Source organism: Mya arenaria, chromosome 6 (genome assembly GCF_026914265.1).
Source record: "Mya arenaria isolate MELC-2E11 chromosome 6, ASM2691426v1".
Lineage (NCBI taxonomy): Eukaryota > Metazoa > Mollusca > Bivalvia > Myida > Myidae > Mya > Mya arenaria.
In genome coordinates, this window is record NC_069127.1 from 23067040 (window position 1) to 23081393 (window position 14354).

A 14354-nucleotide genomic window follows, 5' to 3' on the forward strand; every position below is an offset into this window, starting at 1 on the left:
GTAGCTAGAAAACCGACAAACTAATCTCAATGTGTTAATCTTAACTCCAACTACAATCTTTTAAAAAAAAAACAAGGTTAAATTATCGGCATCAGAAGACGTATGATTCATTTAGACTTTTGAGATGTTTTCAACCCGAGCAAGTATAGTGTAACCTTTATGCGTGGTATAATGCATTATTGGTGTGAATCGGTGAGTATCAGGTTACCCTTACAAATGAGATCATGGGTGTGGATCGTATAGATATTGGAGGAGAAATACAAATCTAGCAATCAATATATTTACCTGAGTTGTGTCAACTTTGTTTATTCTTCTGAGTTTAAATTAAGATATGTGTTTCTATATAGAATCGCCTCACAATTTTATTACATGGGATTTATAGAATGGATAATTCTTATCAAAACTGTTTAAATCCATTGTGGATTGTGTTTATACTGATTTCAACAAAATGTATTAAAGGTAAGCATAATGCCTTTGTTTAAACATGATTCATTGTGCATAACCTGTCAACAGACAATTGCATATCGAAGCTTACCGAGAATAAACGGTTTGCTCAGCATAAATACCGAGCATGGAATTCTTTGACATCGCCAACCAATCACAGCCAGATAAACAGTTTTTAGATTATTATTCAGATTTTTTATGGTTATCAATAGTGCACAGGTAATGCTTATATACTTATAATACGTGCATGAATGTTATTTATTTTAACAACTTGTTCAAAGTAAGCTATGATCCGAATTTTTGTTGGCTAATTATATCACGATGTAATTCGCCACGGCCACTTTCAAATCCTAATGAAACGCTATATTTATTCACATAGTTCACATCTAAAATTGGAGAAAAAACAACTAATACAGTGTATTTTCTGAAATAAAATGACTCACACGATTTAATGTCAAGCAGTTATTTTGTAAGACCTGTACAAGATATTTAAGCAACATGGACATCTAAAGTCTACTGTTGATACTCGTCTTCTGATCAATAGCCTTAACAACTATCTTTACGTTGCCAGGTTGCTAGGCTAACCATAGTGTCTGAAAAATAAACAATTCATTCGATGGTTATCTCAAGTAAGGAATCACGTGACTTAATGTTGTTCACACACGGGTCACCACGGGTCACAGCCACAAACAAACAAGTAATTGACGTTAATTCCTAAAACACTTTTGGACAAAAAAATATGATCAAATATCTAAGCATATTAAAGACTATTCTATTTTCTGGTTTTACAGTTGTGAACTGTTCTAGATTTGCTTGTATTGTAATGATGCAGACCTTGGTCAAAATTTCAACTCGACGAAATGTTGTAGAACGGAAACGCTGAAAGTTTGGTCAAGAACCCATTTAAGTCACGTGATTCCTCCTGATTCCTCCTGAAGTAATAAACAATATTTGTGCACATTGACGAATAAAGCAATAAATATCAGGTTGCATTGGGCCGTTATAAACCTTCTCAGTACCCTACTACCTAGAGATATAACCTGCTGACAAACATATTGTTCAAATATTAGCTGATATCAACCAAAACCACCCTTGTAAAGCCTATGATGGGCGTTTAAATGCTGCCAAAATTTGCCATGAGTTTAGCTTTTGTCGTATGTTACAAAACCTCATCGAAAGAAAATGTCCAGGATGGTGTTATTGATGCATCGTGGTGTCCGACTGTGCCCCTGGCGGTCACGGCTTCGCTTCTGCCGGTGACACCCTTCTTTTATTTATTTGTGTTTATATTAAACTAGTTATATGATTTAACTTATCACCTTTAAATTTTAGATATGTAACCAACAGTGAGTGATAATATTTTTATTTCATTGGCAGCCGACATCTGCTCGTTTGAAGCGGGCACATGTGGGTGGAGGAATGTCCTGGAAGAAGATGACATTGACTGGAGCTTTGGAGATTGTAGTTATTTTATACACGGGAACATCAACAAAAATGGAATTGGATATCAACAACAAAATACGACAGGTGAATTATTCTAAGAAGATAATACATATACAAGTATTTTTTTTTATTCAAGTCAATATGATAAAAACAGTTTATAAAATCAAACAAAACTAAAATAACAATTAGGTGGTTACACTTTGATATGGATAAACAGTATAATACACAGTTTAACATGTACATGTTATACATCATTTCAAGATTAAAATAATAAACGTAAACACTGTCGCCCTGTCAGCCGTTTATCGGTTTAAAATAGCGAACACTGAGCTGCCAATAAGCATTTTAGCAATTCGCTGTCATTTTCAGCTGAGTCAACCTATTTTAAAAGCTTCTATTCCGGCACCTTCCATTTTCCGTTCTTCCGGGAAGCCATGAAGTGTGTATACTTAGCATGTGAAAGTCACGTGATAAGTACAGATAAATAAAACGACGCTATTTTAAAACTTTCTGGAATGTACGTGCTAGACAAACCTATTAGTTTCGCATTGGAAAAATCCCCCAAAATGCAAAAGGTGCATATCTCGTAAGCGATGTGATGCATTAAAGGGGCTAAACACCGTATAATGAAATATCGAAAAAAAAGAAAATTGTCGAAAACTGACATAAACTTGGTATCGATGTGTACAATGCATTTAAACATACTAACCGAAGTACCACGTAGTTTTCAATAATTCGTTTTTCGCAGTTTTTTCGTATTTTTCAATTACAAAATATTATAAGTAATGTATACCTAATATAATTCAATATAATAATGTAATGCGTGATTGGCTAGTCGATGTTATTACGTAATATTACCAAGTTAGGTCTTTAGCTTACTTATTCCAATTGTTTAGGGTAAACCTTCGTAGAACAGTGGATACAAAATTGGACTACAATTTTGGCGACACCGGTTCGAACCCGGTCTCCAACTCGATTATTTTTTACATTTTGGTATAAAATGTTTACAATTGTGATATTAAAGAGTAAAACATTTTATCAAATGAGATTCGCTACGGACAAAATGGTGCCAATCTGGTGTATAGTCCCTTTAATATGCAAAATACTATGAATTTTACACATGTTGTCAATTTTATGTAAGTCTTGTAACATCTAGTGTCTAGTCCATTTAATGAATGTTATTATACAAAATAAAAGTGACAAACAGTTTTCTCATACACAAAAAAAAACATTTAAAAAAAAAAGTATGATACGAAAGATATCATATGAAATCTAATGAGACACTTTCTAATAATATATTTTCTGTGAACTGTTATCCATATGAACCATTTTAAAGTGTTCAATCAATGCGCTTTTAGTCATAGAAAAGGAATCTACCTTATTTTGTCTTGCGTTAGTCAATACTACATAAAGAATCAGTTAATGCTTAAACAATTATAATCATGACTGGTATAATTAATAAATCAGTATTGATTTACTGTAAATGAATAAACTTTAACTCAAAACTTGGAGTTGTGTGCATTCCATCAGCCTGTAGTCAAAAATGAAAAATACTCTAGGGCTGTAAAAGGACGTCTCACATTAAGAGTCATTTACAATTCAAATGATTTTTTATATATAATTCTCGTTATGTGTGGGTCTTTTATACAAGGCATGTTTTGATAAAATATAACGCATCATAACTTTAACACATTAGCACATGGAAACATATGCCAAACGAACAATTCGCAAGACAAGGGTTACATGATTTGCATATGATAGATTTTAAGTTTAGTAAAAGTCTGGTATTATAAACTATTAAGTCAACATTCTTAACTGATGTCCGTTGGTATAAACAGTAGAGTTATAAATGGGCAGGGTTCATATCAATAAAGTTACCATTTAAATCAGTCCAATTGCTTTGTTCCTAGAGTCAAACTGGCAAGGGGGAGCAAACATTAAATGCTTATTTCGTAAACATTTGTAAAATACGGACGGACACTCGAACAGACGAACCTATATATAAGTACATGCATATAGAAAGCATTTAACATATGGAAGTATTATATTACAAAAGCTCACAAGTTCAATATGTCGCTATTTTTAATTGCTATTACTAATAAATGCTTGTCAACTTGTATTCAGTTCTGATGCCCAAACGTGGATAAACTGTTATCAGCATACATTTAGGTGGTTAAACAAAAGTGACGATGAAAGCTCTTGTACTGTAAAGAAAGCGTCAGGAAATAAAAACAACAACATTATATTTGAATAATGTTGAGGGATAAACCATTGCAAAAAATAGCTAAAATTACCTTTAAAGTATCAAAATCTCACATGCTACAAATGAAAACATCAGATTAGTTTTTAAATTCCGTTACTTATTAGCTTGAAATGAAAGGCCGTGAGACAATTGGAGATGATAGCACCGAATGCGCCTCATGATGTATACAATATATAAAAATTCCCAAGCCAAAAAAAATCTTTTTTTAACGTTTCGCCGCCATGTTGTAGCTAAGATTCAAAAATTCTAACTTAAACCATTGCAGATACGGAATACCTGTATCCCCCTGAGTACCATTGCACTCATTTATAATGAGCTTGAAAAGAATTCTTAGTGGCTTTATTCGTACATCCGGCGCAGGATAGCAATACCGCGGTCTTTCTTTTGATGGTCTTGCGTACAATTCAGTTCTTTTATATGCTTATTTGCAATTTTCATACCGCTGTAAATTTATTATCAAATTTTAATTTCAATGGTCTTCTTATGATGCTAAATATGATAGAAAGAAAAAGAAGTTGTACAAATCAATAAATTAATAAAACGAAACATTTGAATACGTTATCATATGCACTAAGCTATGAAAACTATGAACTTTCCATCTAGACGTAGACACTAAGTTGTAAATACATCGAGATAAAGGTTATTCACAGAGACACATGCATTTGATACAATGCATTTGCATAAAACGGATGAATTAGGTATAAACATTTACAAAATGTCCTTCTAAACTGTTGGGTTTGAATAACTTGGTCATCTCTGCGGTGCAACATGGCATTGCGCTCGTCTTTTGTTCAAGTGAAGACGATGGCGTTTCGCCTAAATTGTTTACAAAAGCCATTTGAAATGCCATTTACTTGTCTTTAGACTTTAAAATAATAGTTGCTTGTAATTCGTGCACCTCTCATGAATGTGATATGGTGTTCAAAGTATAGAGTATAAAGTATTAAATCATTCTGCAACCCTGCACGTGTACGGACCTTGTAGACATACTTTTTAACCATAACCAATTTTAAACTTCCATAGTCCTACTTTCTCGTTCTTGGATTCAAAGAGAGCTAGTATATTTCTCATGAATGTGGTATTCGTTTGGAACTAGATTTGCGGAGTATACGGTTTTAAATCATTCTGCAACCATACACGTGTACGTTCATAATAAACTGGTAAAGTATTGTCTTTTCCAGATAATTGTGCGTATATTGAATCATTTGGACCGCACTCGGCCGGACACAGAGCAATGTTGAGACAAGCAGTGATGATCAAGACACCTGTTGTTATCTCATTTCAAGCTTTTATAAACACCGATGCTGGTACAAGAATGCATTGAATAGTAGTTAATGACCACAATACTCATCATTTAATTCCGACGATGTATTTCAATTATTCTAATGCCAATTTGATTAAAAAACAATAATAATTCGGATATTGCCACAAATAGATTTAAATATTAATTTCAGGAAATTTTAGAGTGTTTCTGAATACATCAGATAAGTATCATCTATTCTGGAAATCTAATGATATGAAGAGAGACACGTGGGAATATCAGCAAATTAATGTTTTCGGAAAAGAATCGCCATTTTGGGTGACATTTGATGCCGAAAGAGCGTTCTCCCAAAATTTCCACCACAATAAAGTTGCAGTAGATGATATTGCTGTTAATCATATCAACTGTAAGTATTTACCATGTAACAGTTTCCGTGCATGTAGGTCATGTTATATACGTTTTTCAATTAACTTCTTCGGTGAGTTCATCACTCCGTTGCGTTGAGCGTTCAGATCTCTGACATAATTGATAACCATATTGTTATACTTGCATTATTGTTTTGTAATGTGTGTCTCTGATAAATTGATTTTGATCTCTGTGCCTTAAACAAGTTCATAGCTAACCTATTGTAAGCGTGTCCCATCGCTGTCCTATCCAATGTTTACTATATATACTCGAAAATGTCTGTAACAAAATACTTTTATTTTCGCATATCGTTTCAGTTATTCAAAATATTCAACTTGTAGACGGTCCAACACCTATGTCCGGGCGAGTCGAAGTTTTGATAAATGGTCAGTGGGGGACTGTTTGTGTGGACCCTGACGATATTTTCTTTGCCACGGTTGTTTGCAGAATGTTAGGATTTGCTACGTAAGAAACCTATTGTATTCATAAAATTAAAACCACAAGGACAAGCTTGACAAAATGATTAATTGTCAAAATGTTTCAAATATAGTACCAATAAACAAGATTATCACATTGTTTGTTAGGTTGACAAGAATAATAGTATATTATTTGCTGAGTTTAAAAGGCATTCTCGCAGGGGATTGATTTAAAGATTCAAAGATGATAGATTTATTGCTATTGGTAATAGTTGATAAAGTATATTAATGTGCCTAAGTGAAGGAGGTGCCCTTGTAAATAATCTAAAAAGCAGACAAAGTGATCAACCTATGCAGGCATACATTTTGTCCAAGTTGTGATTGCAAAAATGATGTCCAATCCATTCTCACATACATAATGTCCAATCCAAGCTTTCATAAATGGTGTCCAACCGATAGTGGACACAAATTAATGGTAAACTTTCGTACAAAAGTAAAAACTGAAGCCGAGCACTATTCGTACACGTTAGCAAACCAACTGTTTCACCACAGTATATTTTCAGTAATAAAAAATGACCAAAATGCAATCAATCAAAGCTACACATACATAGGAAAGACCATCCGTGGTATTCGAGGGGGATACTTTCAAATAAGCATCAAATGAATTTACCCGCAATAGCCAACACAAACTTATCGAATTAACCAATCACACATTTTTCCAGATTCCCTGAAAGCAAAAGTGTATTTTCTAGCATGATGGTATTTATCTACTCCCTATAGCGAGGCTAAAGCATTAAAATTTAGCACTTTCAAGTGGAGGTTTTTCTTAGGGGTGTGCTACCTTAATCCAAAAATCCCACGATTGCATTTACTTATATGTGCAACGGTACGAATGGTTCAGCAGTTACAACTCTTCTTTATAGATATTTGTTGAAAATATTACGTCATTAGATAGTATTATATATCGGAACAGTGTATACGTTCAAATCAAATTAGCATAAAAAAGCACCATCACCCTCAGCATTCCGGCGTTTTAGTACCTTTCCTACGAAAATATCAGCGTAATTTTCAGCGGTATTATAACCTTAAAACAAGAAGAGGGAATTGTAAAAAGGTTTAGTTATTATATTTCCCTATATATTTGATAATGAATTATCATAAACTTACTCGTTTTGCAGGAATAATGCACAGATACTAAGTTTGCCATGGGGTCAGCGTGGCACTGAGACACAGCCGATATGGTTAAACCGTGTTATATGTAATGGGTCTGAAAGGAGACTTGAGGAGTGTAGGAGTTCACGTTATGATTTAAACGACTGCACTCGTTCTGATGATGTTGGAGTTTCCTGCTATAATAGGACAGACACAACGACTACACCGGCTTCTTTACAAGAAGGTATTCCAATATCCATTGATAACTCTAGTCACTGTGTTTCTTGTCTTGTGAGGGATTGTGTCTCTCTTTCATTTATATAAGGCCTCAATTTGTTTGGCTTTAAGCGAGATTAACTAATAGGTTGTCCATGAGGTGTCCATTGTGGACCTTATTGTTAAGCTTGAATCTTTATCTATTTGATTGAGATTCTTTCCCGAAGCGATGCAAACAGATTGGAGATAATTAAATCATTATATTTATTGATTTGATGATTGTCCGAAATGATCCCGTAGAAATAAATCGGCGTAATCACATATTTTAGTATTTCTTTTGAGATTGCAAAACAGATTATTCTCTTATAAATTAATTATATATTTACAGTCAGTTAAAGTTTAAGTTTAATTCACAAAACTCTTAAACATTATGCTGTATTTTTAGATGAACCTGGGAGTCATACGAATAACAACATTTTCATTATTGTATGCAGTTCGATAGCTGCAGGAATGTTCTCTATCAGTCTATGTTGTTGTGGATATTGTTTGCATCGTTATCAAATCTGTTCGAAAGATGCGACAGGACAGCAAATCAGTCAAACACAATATGAGGTGGAAACAAATGCAAACACTACAATCACTGCAAATACCCTGCAGAGTGATGGAACACATCCCAAACCCGACGACCAACCTCCGCCTTATTCGGAGACATGCTTCTTACCCTCCAACGATGGATACACAATTCAAGTGCACTACCATCTCTTGTCCGAACCTCCATCCTATGATTATGTGATGGCTTCTCCTTGTGATTACAACGTGCATACATAGATGATAAATTCAAGGGGCCTTCGGAATGGTTTGAAACGTAGACATCAATGTTTTGAATTACCATTATTCTTGTAAAAACGTGTAATATTTTGTAAATAAAATGATTCCTTAAATATGCACTCTTACTCCGTAATACGATATACAATAATTAATACAATTGATAATTTACCGAAAATGATTAAGAAATACCAAAACAAATGTTCTTACGAAGGATACCGTTGTTATTTTGAAAGAAATGTGCAGCAAAAACGGTATTTTAACCTTATAAAACCTCATTTCTATTGTAACAACTAAGAATGTACGTGAATTTCTCTTCTGTGTCTATTAAAATCAGAACAACTAACGCAGTTATTAACAAATTTAATAACTGTACACAATATTGTTTTCGGTTAAAGTTGGTGTTGGTTATTTGACAGATTTACTCGAACCTACAGATATTTGAAACAACTCCATTTTCATATTCCTATGCGGAGTGTCAGACATTTTCTTTAAAGTATGGTGTATATTTTGCGTGGAGCGTTACAGCAAAACCTTTTCTAAAAACACAGATTATGCATAATCAGACAAACAGAAATCAGAAAATCAATACTAACACCTTGTTTACTGCAAATCGCACCCAGAGTGATGAAATGCACGTCAAACACACCGCATTATCGCCCTGTTCCAAAATATAGTTTTGTACTCACTCATAATGGAAACACAATGCAACTTTGCTACTATACCTTGTTCAAACTTCCATCATAATAATAAGTGTTGTATTCGCCTTGTGACCACAAAGTTTCACATATCTGTTTTAAACTTCTCTCTTAACGGCTTCCCGTTACGAACAAATATGTACATTATAAATCTTATTGGTCGACCTTAAAGCTTTGCACACATTTTATGTCTTATAGTTATTGGAGATGTGTTTTGTAAGAAGCCAAATACGGTAATTTATTCGAATTTGGCATCGGACTATTTCTTTCCAATCGATAAACATTTATTTGCTGGGGCGTACGATTCATCTCTACTGTACATTTTGAGTAACTAAATCGGAACACTTTCGGCACTATTTGTGATATAATTTTGGTTAGACTTGCACCAAAACTACAAAAATTTCCATCAGCATACTAGGATTCAAGACCAGCTGGTTGATATAAATGGCATTTTTCAAGATACTACCTATCTGCATGAAAAGTACTTTATTCACCGCACAATCAAAGACTGCCATTTCGACTTGGGAGTACCTAAATATGGAACAGTTTTAATTCGTTATTTATTTTCATGGATTCTTTTAAAACTATTACTCCATATTTTGTTTAGGTAAATTAATAATTGATGTTATTTCCAGCTTGTCTTTTTTGTCGTTTTTGTCAGTAAAATTTGATGATTTCAGTAAAATACAGGCTGTACCAGTGTGCTGTGATTGTGGCAAGCATGAAGTATTTCTCACCGCGTGCCATGTATTGACTTTAAATGATCACAGTATTTGAATTACTTATCGGACAATCGTGTTCTTTGGAAGCAATCGTCTTAATTGAATAAAATCGTAAATAACTGATTTTGATCGGAAAAACACTTTATAATGGGTTTTCCTTATTTAGGTACTGTTCCGATTTATGTACTCGCCCTGTAAACCAGAAATCAAACGATTTAGCATGAAGCCATTACATTTGCTAAGAGAACATGCGGTGAGGGTTTCAACCTTACATTCTGGTCTTACTCATAGTTGATAATTAAATAGAACACTAATATTTGGAATGAAGCTTTATTTTGAGAATTCGTTCTTTAGTTCTTGGAATGTATTTAGTGTTGATATTTCTGTAATAGCGTCGTTAAACATCTGAATCACGCGTTACAGTTAAACATTTACTTTATTATTGAAATTACAAAACATAAGAAACAGTTTGACTTTTAGTCCAATAAAATGATAATACTTTATTAAGAACAAAGATGAACAATGATAAATGAACTTTATTGTTAAAATTGAATGAAAAAAAGAGTTAACGACAAACCGAAGCCGATACTGGGTTTATAGAAAGAGGTCGCAGTCAAGAACTGTATGATGCGTTTAGAATGGGGATAGAGAGTGCTTATAATATATTATTATTATCGCTGACTTTTTGCCATAAACAGTTCGCTTTGGCAATGGTGTTAGGCGTGGCCGCCCTTTCCACTGTGACAAATGTACAAAAATATAATATGAACACTTAATATGAAATTATCTTCTTTACGAGTGTGAAATATTATGCTAAACCACTTCCAACTTGAACATATTGTTATAATGAATACGTTCTAGAAGAGAGCTATTTCGCAAGCACATACAAAATCTAAAGTTTGAAAACGATATTCTAGGTTTGAATGAGATTATTCTTAGACAGTTATTATAAGTTCAACACTCTTGGCCTTCCTTGATAATCTCGTTAGTATTATTTTTCAAGAGTGGTTGATGCATTCCAGTATCCCGAATGACCAAACATTTAATAACTACAAATATTTAATATATATATACTCGATCGTCTTCACAGCATCTGAGAGACGGGTTAGATTCTAATACAGAACATAAGCAAACAACAAGATAAGAACAAACATCGCGTGTCCTGTTCTGGTCACAGACCTTCCAACACCGTTAACTGGACCATCGATGGGAGGACAAGTTCGGTCACCTTCTAGCGCTTTTATGGTAGTTGGAAACACATTTGTCCAGAACTCCAGCTTCTCTGCATAAAAGTGTTGTTCCACCGAGTCATTGTCCATGGTCTTGTCAAAGGACATGCATTCTTGTTTTGAATGTGTGTACTCCGGCCAGAATAGAAGATCCTGGCCTTCGGCGTTTGGATTTCTGCAAGAGTTGATCATAATGTTAACTTTGTTTTCATAATTTCTTTAAATATGTCACTGGAAAGATAGAGGTTCATGGATGTCAGGGTAAAATGTGTGAAATATATATTGCTTATTTGTCGTAAATACACATATTATTTTTTATTAATAGCTAAAATATTTTGTGTCTCATCAATGTATTATTGTAAATGATAAAACTATAATTCGTGCCAACTAATTTTTACTACACAAAATGACACATGTACGTATTATCACAAGTCAAGGTCGTCTTACCCAGTCTTTGCAAAGTTTGACCAGTATTTCATCATTTTACGGGACAGGTCTAATTCCCACTGTTTGATCCCAGCATCAGACTGCAGCCCAAAAACGAAGGCCAACTCATCACCATGGTCAGCTCCCGGCAGCCAGGTGGGAGTTGTCGGAAGCCGGTTGGTTGGAGAAGGGAGGAAATGGAACATGAAGGATCTTCCGTCCTGACTGGAACTTCCTGCGTGAAGTAACGAAGTTTCCACGGCTGGAAAACCAAACTGTATATCACCGTGAAGATGTGCGTACTGACGTCGTATGTTTTCGTAATTATACGGATCCGTCCAGTCTGTGTATTCATGAGCAATTAGCGGAATTACCTCGATCGGAACCTCACCAATCACGAAAGTTGCGTAAGGAATCAGTTCAACAAAATCGGAAAATGTAGGCTGGAAGGCTTCCATATCTCCCCCAGTGAAGTATTGCATGGATACCCCACCTTCGTACTGATTAAAGCCGTTCATAAAATCAATGCTTCGGAAAAATTCTAATTCCTCGATGTTTCTGTCCGCCGAAAGTTTTTTTAACTCTTTCGGATCATATTTTATGAAATCGTTGTCAAGAACAGGATCAAAGTTAATATATTCAAGTCGTGTTACATTTTCATTTAGATCCATCACAACAGCCATCAGTTTATTCCATGATACCTTTCTTAGACATGTTATAATTTCTGCATAACTTTTTTCCATACAATTAACCCTCTCTGCTATAGCATTCACCATGTACGTTGTATCGCGTGTATAGTTAATGAAACTCACAGACCCAACCCCGCTCTCACATATTGCCCTTTGGAATATCTTTCCACTATCACTCGGGTACATGGATTGAAGAGCAACACCTATAGCCCCTGCAGATTCCCCGAAAATCGTGATTCGCCCCGAGTCTCCTCCAAAATATCCTATGTTATTATTTACCCATTCTAGTGCAAGTCGCTGATCCCAGAATCCAAAATTACCCGGGCAGTTCTCATCCATGGTGCTAAGAAATCCAAGTGGCCCGACTCTATAATTCAACGTTACTAAGATGACGTTACCATAATTGACGAGTTCCTCTCCGTTATACGTGTCTGCAGAGCCTAAAATGAAAGCACCTCCATATATAAAGACCATGACTGCATGTGCCTTGTCGGGAGCGGGGGTCTTGTCCGGAACCCAGATGTTAAGGTACAGACAATCTTCGTCCTCTACCCCTACTTGTTCTTCGCCCGGAAGATGAATTTGTGGACAAATGTTCTTGTAAGCAACTGCTTCGTATGTTGTCACGCCCAGATTTCCGTATGAAACCGGTTTTTTCCATCGTAAATCTCCGACTGGTGGTTTAGCAAACGGAATACCAAGGTACTTTTTAAATGAATATCTAATTCCTTCAATGTTAATTGTCGCTTCAACACCTTTAATAACCCCAACCGGCGTCGATACATTCAAATCTGCACAATGAATTGTTAGAACCAAGCTACATGCTATCAAAACAGAAATCATTGTTAGTGTGTCTTTGGCGATCCGTTGAATAATGCAGTTAAACTCGTTGTATCACTCAACCTTAACTTTTTTAAAACTGTACTTGAATATGACCCGTACGTTTTCACTTCGTATAAAGAACTACAATGCTTAAGAATTTAAGCTTATACCTACATTCAGTGTGTACTGAACCAGGACAGGTTAAATAAAGATCTTAGTCGAAAATTTAAACGATCTTAGTGTGCTCCACATATTAAATAGAACTTTAAACTATACATACAGTTGAAGTTTACAGAAAAAAATCACAAGTTGCTATTTGTGACGTTTCTACAAATACAATCGTATTTAATAAACTTCTTTAATAAACCGGCCACTGTTAAACAAGCCAATTACATTTCTATATTTTCAGTAATGTACATATCTACATTCCACTTAAAATGCCTTATATACAATTAAACCTTATAGTTTGAATAGAGATACATGTTCGACAGTGATAAACATGAAGGGCAGTAAATGTAAGTTAGTAAACATAGACATGCGCTTATCAATCTACAAGTGCATATACCTGTTTACCAAATTTGTTCTTAAGTTATGACGATAAATATTTGTATGATGATATCAATGGCACTCAATCGCAACTGCTGCTACAAACCTCATAAAATACATGTAAGTGTTTCACTTCTAATACTTTATATATTATAACACTGTACATTTGAAAACATAATTTAAAACATTTATAAAAGTGTAACTCTATATTGAATGCCCAGTTCGATTATGAACATTTATATACTATATACCCTGTATGCACTAGTACCAAATATATTCAATCGCAGCCAGAAATTGTGTTAATGTCAAAACAATAATCACTGAATACCTAACAGTTTAATATCAATATGGGTTTGTTTTTCTATTTGAGTTCGATGTAATATAATAATTCGAGTTCTATTTAATGCATACTTTGATAAGATTTACCTTTTGCGTTTTATCTTTAATAAGGATTGTTGTGATAAGTGTGAGGTTTGTGCACATAAACTGGTTTAAACCCCCAGTAAATTTACATTTTACAGACCGTTCCAAGGCGATACCTAACAATTCTTGATAAACATACCTATTTTTTTTATATATATATAGTATGTATGCACTGTGCGGTTTGTGGAGTTTTGTGCTTTTCTTCTATGTTTCTTGTCTGTGATATTATGTTCTATGTCTTTGGCGTTAGCCCAGTGCCATTAAACCGGGTTTATGTTTAAACTGTTTGCTACTGAGCTTGTTTCTGTAGCCTTTTGCATAAATATTCGAAACATTTGGCGAGCTATAAATTAATTAAATGCCAGGAAATCGAA

At 34.5% G+C, this 14354-nt stretch overlaps 2 protein-coding genes across 2 annotated transcripts; one reads left to right on the top strand and one right to left on the bottom strand.

Moving 5' to 3' along the window:
• Positions 1-182: 182 nt before the first annotated feature.
• LOC128237531 (uncharacterized) lies at positions 183-8541 on the top strand. Its single transcript, XM_052953118.1, has 7 exons — positions 183-459; positions 1822-1971; positions 5332-5457; positions 5605-5817; positions 6134-6281; positions 7411-7628; positions 8046-8541. The coding sequence occupies exons 1-7, from the start codon at positions 384-386 to the stop codon at positions 8426-8428; spliced, it is 1314 nt and encodes a 437-aa protein (XP_052809078.1). The 5' UTR covers positions 183-383; the 3' UTR covers positions 8429-8541.
• Positions 8542-10366: 1825 nt separating this feature from the next.
• On the bottom strand, positions 10367-13391 carry LOC128237532 (bile salt-activated lipase-like). Its single transcript, XM_052953119.1, has 2 exons — positions 11522-13391; positions 10367-11249 (listed from the first exon to the last, which is right to left on the bottom strand). The coding sequence occupies exons 1-2, from the start codon at positions 13030-13032 to the stop codon at positions 10958-10960; spliced, it is 1803 nt and encodes a 600-aa protein (XP_052809079.1). The 5' UTR covers positions 13033-13391; the 3' UTR covers positions 10367-10957.
• Positions 13392-14354: the final 963 nt, after the last annotated feature.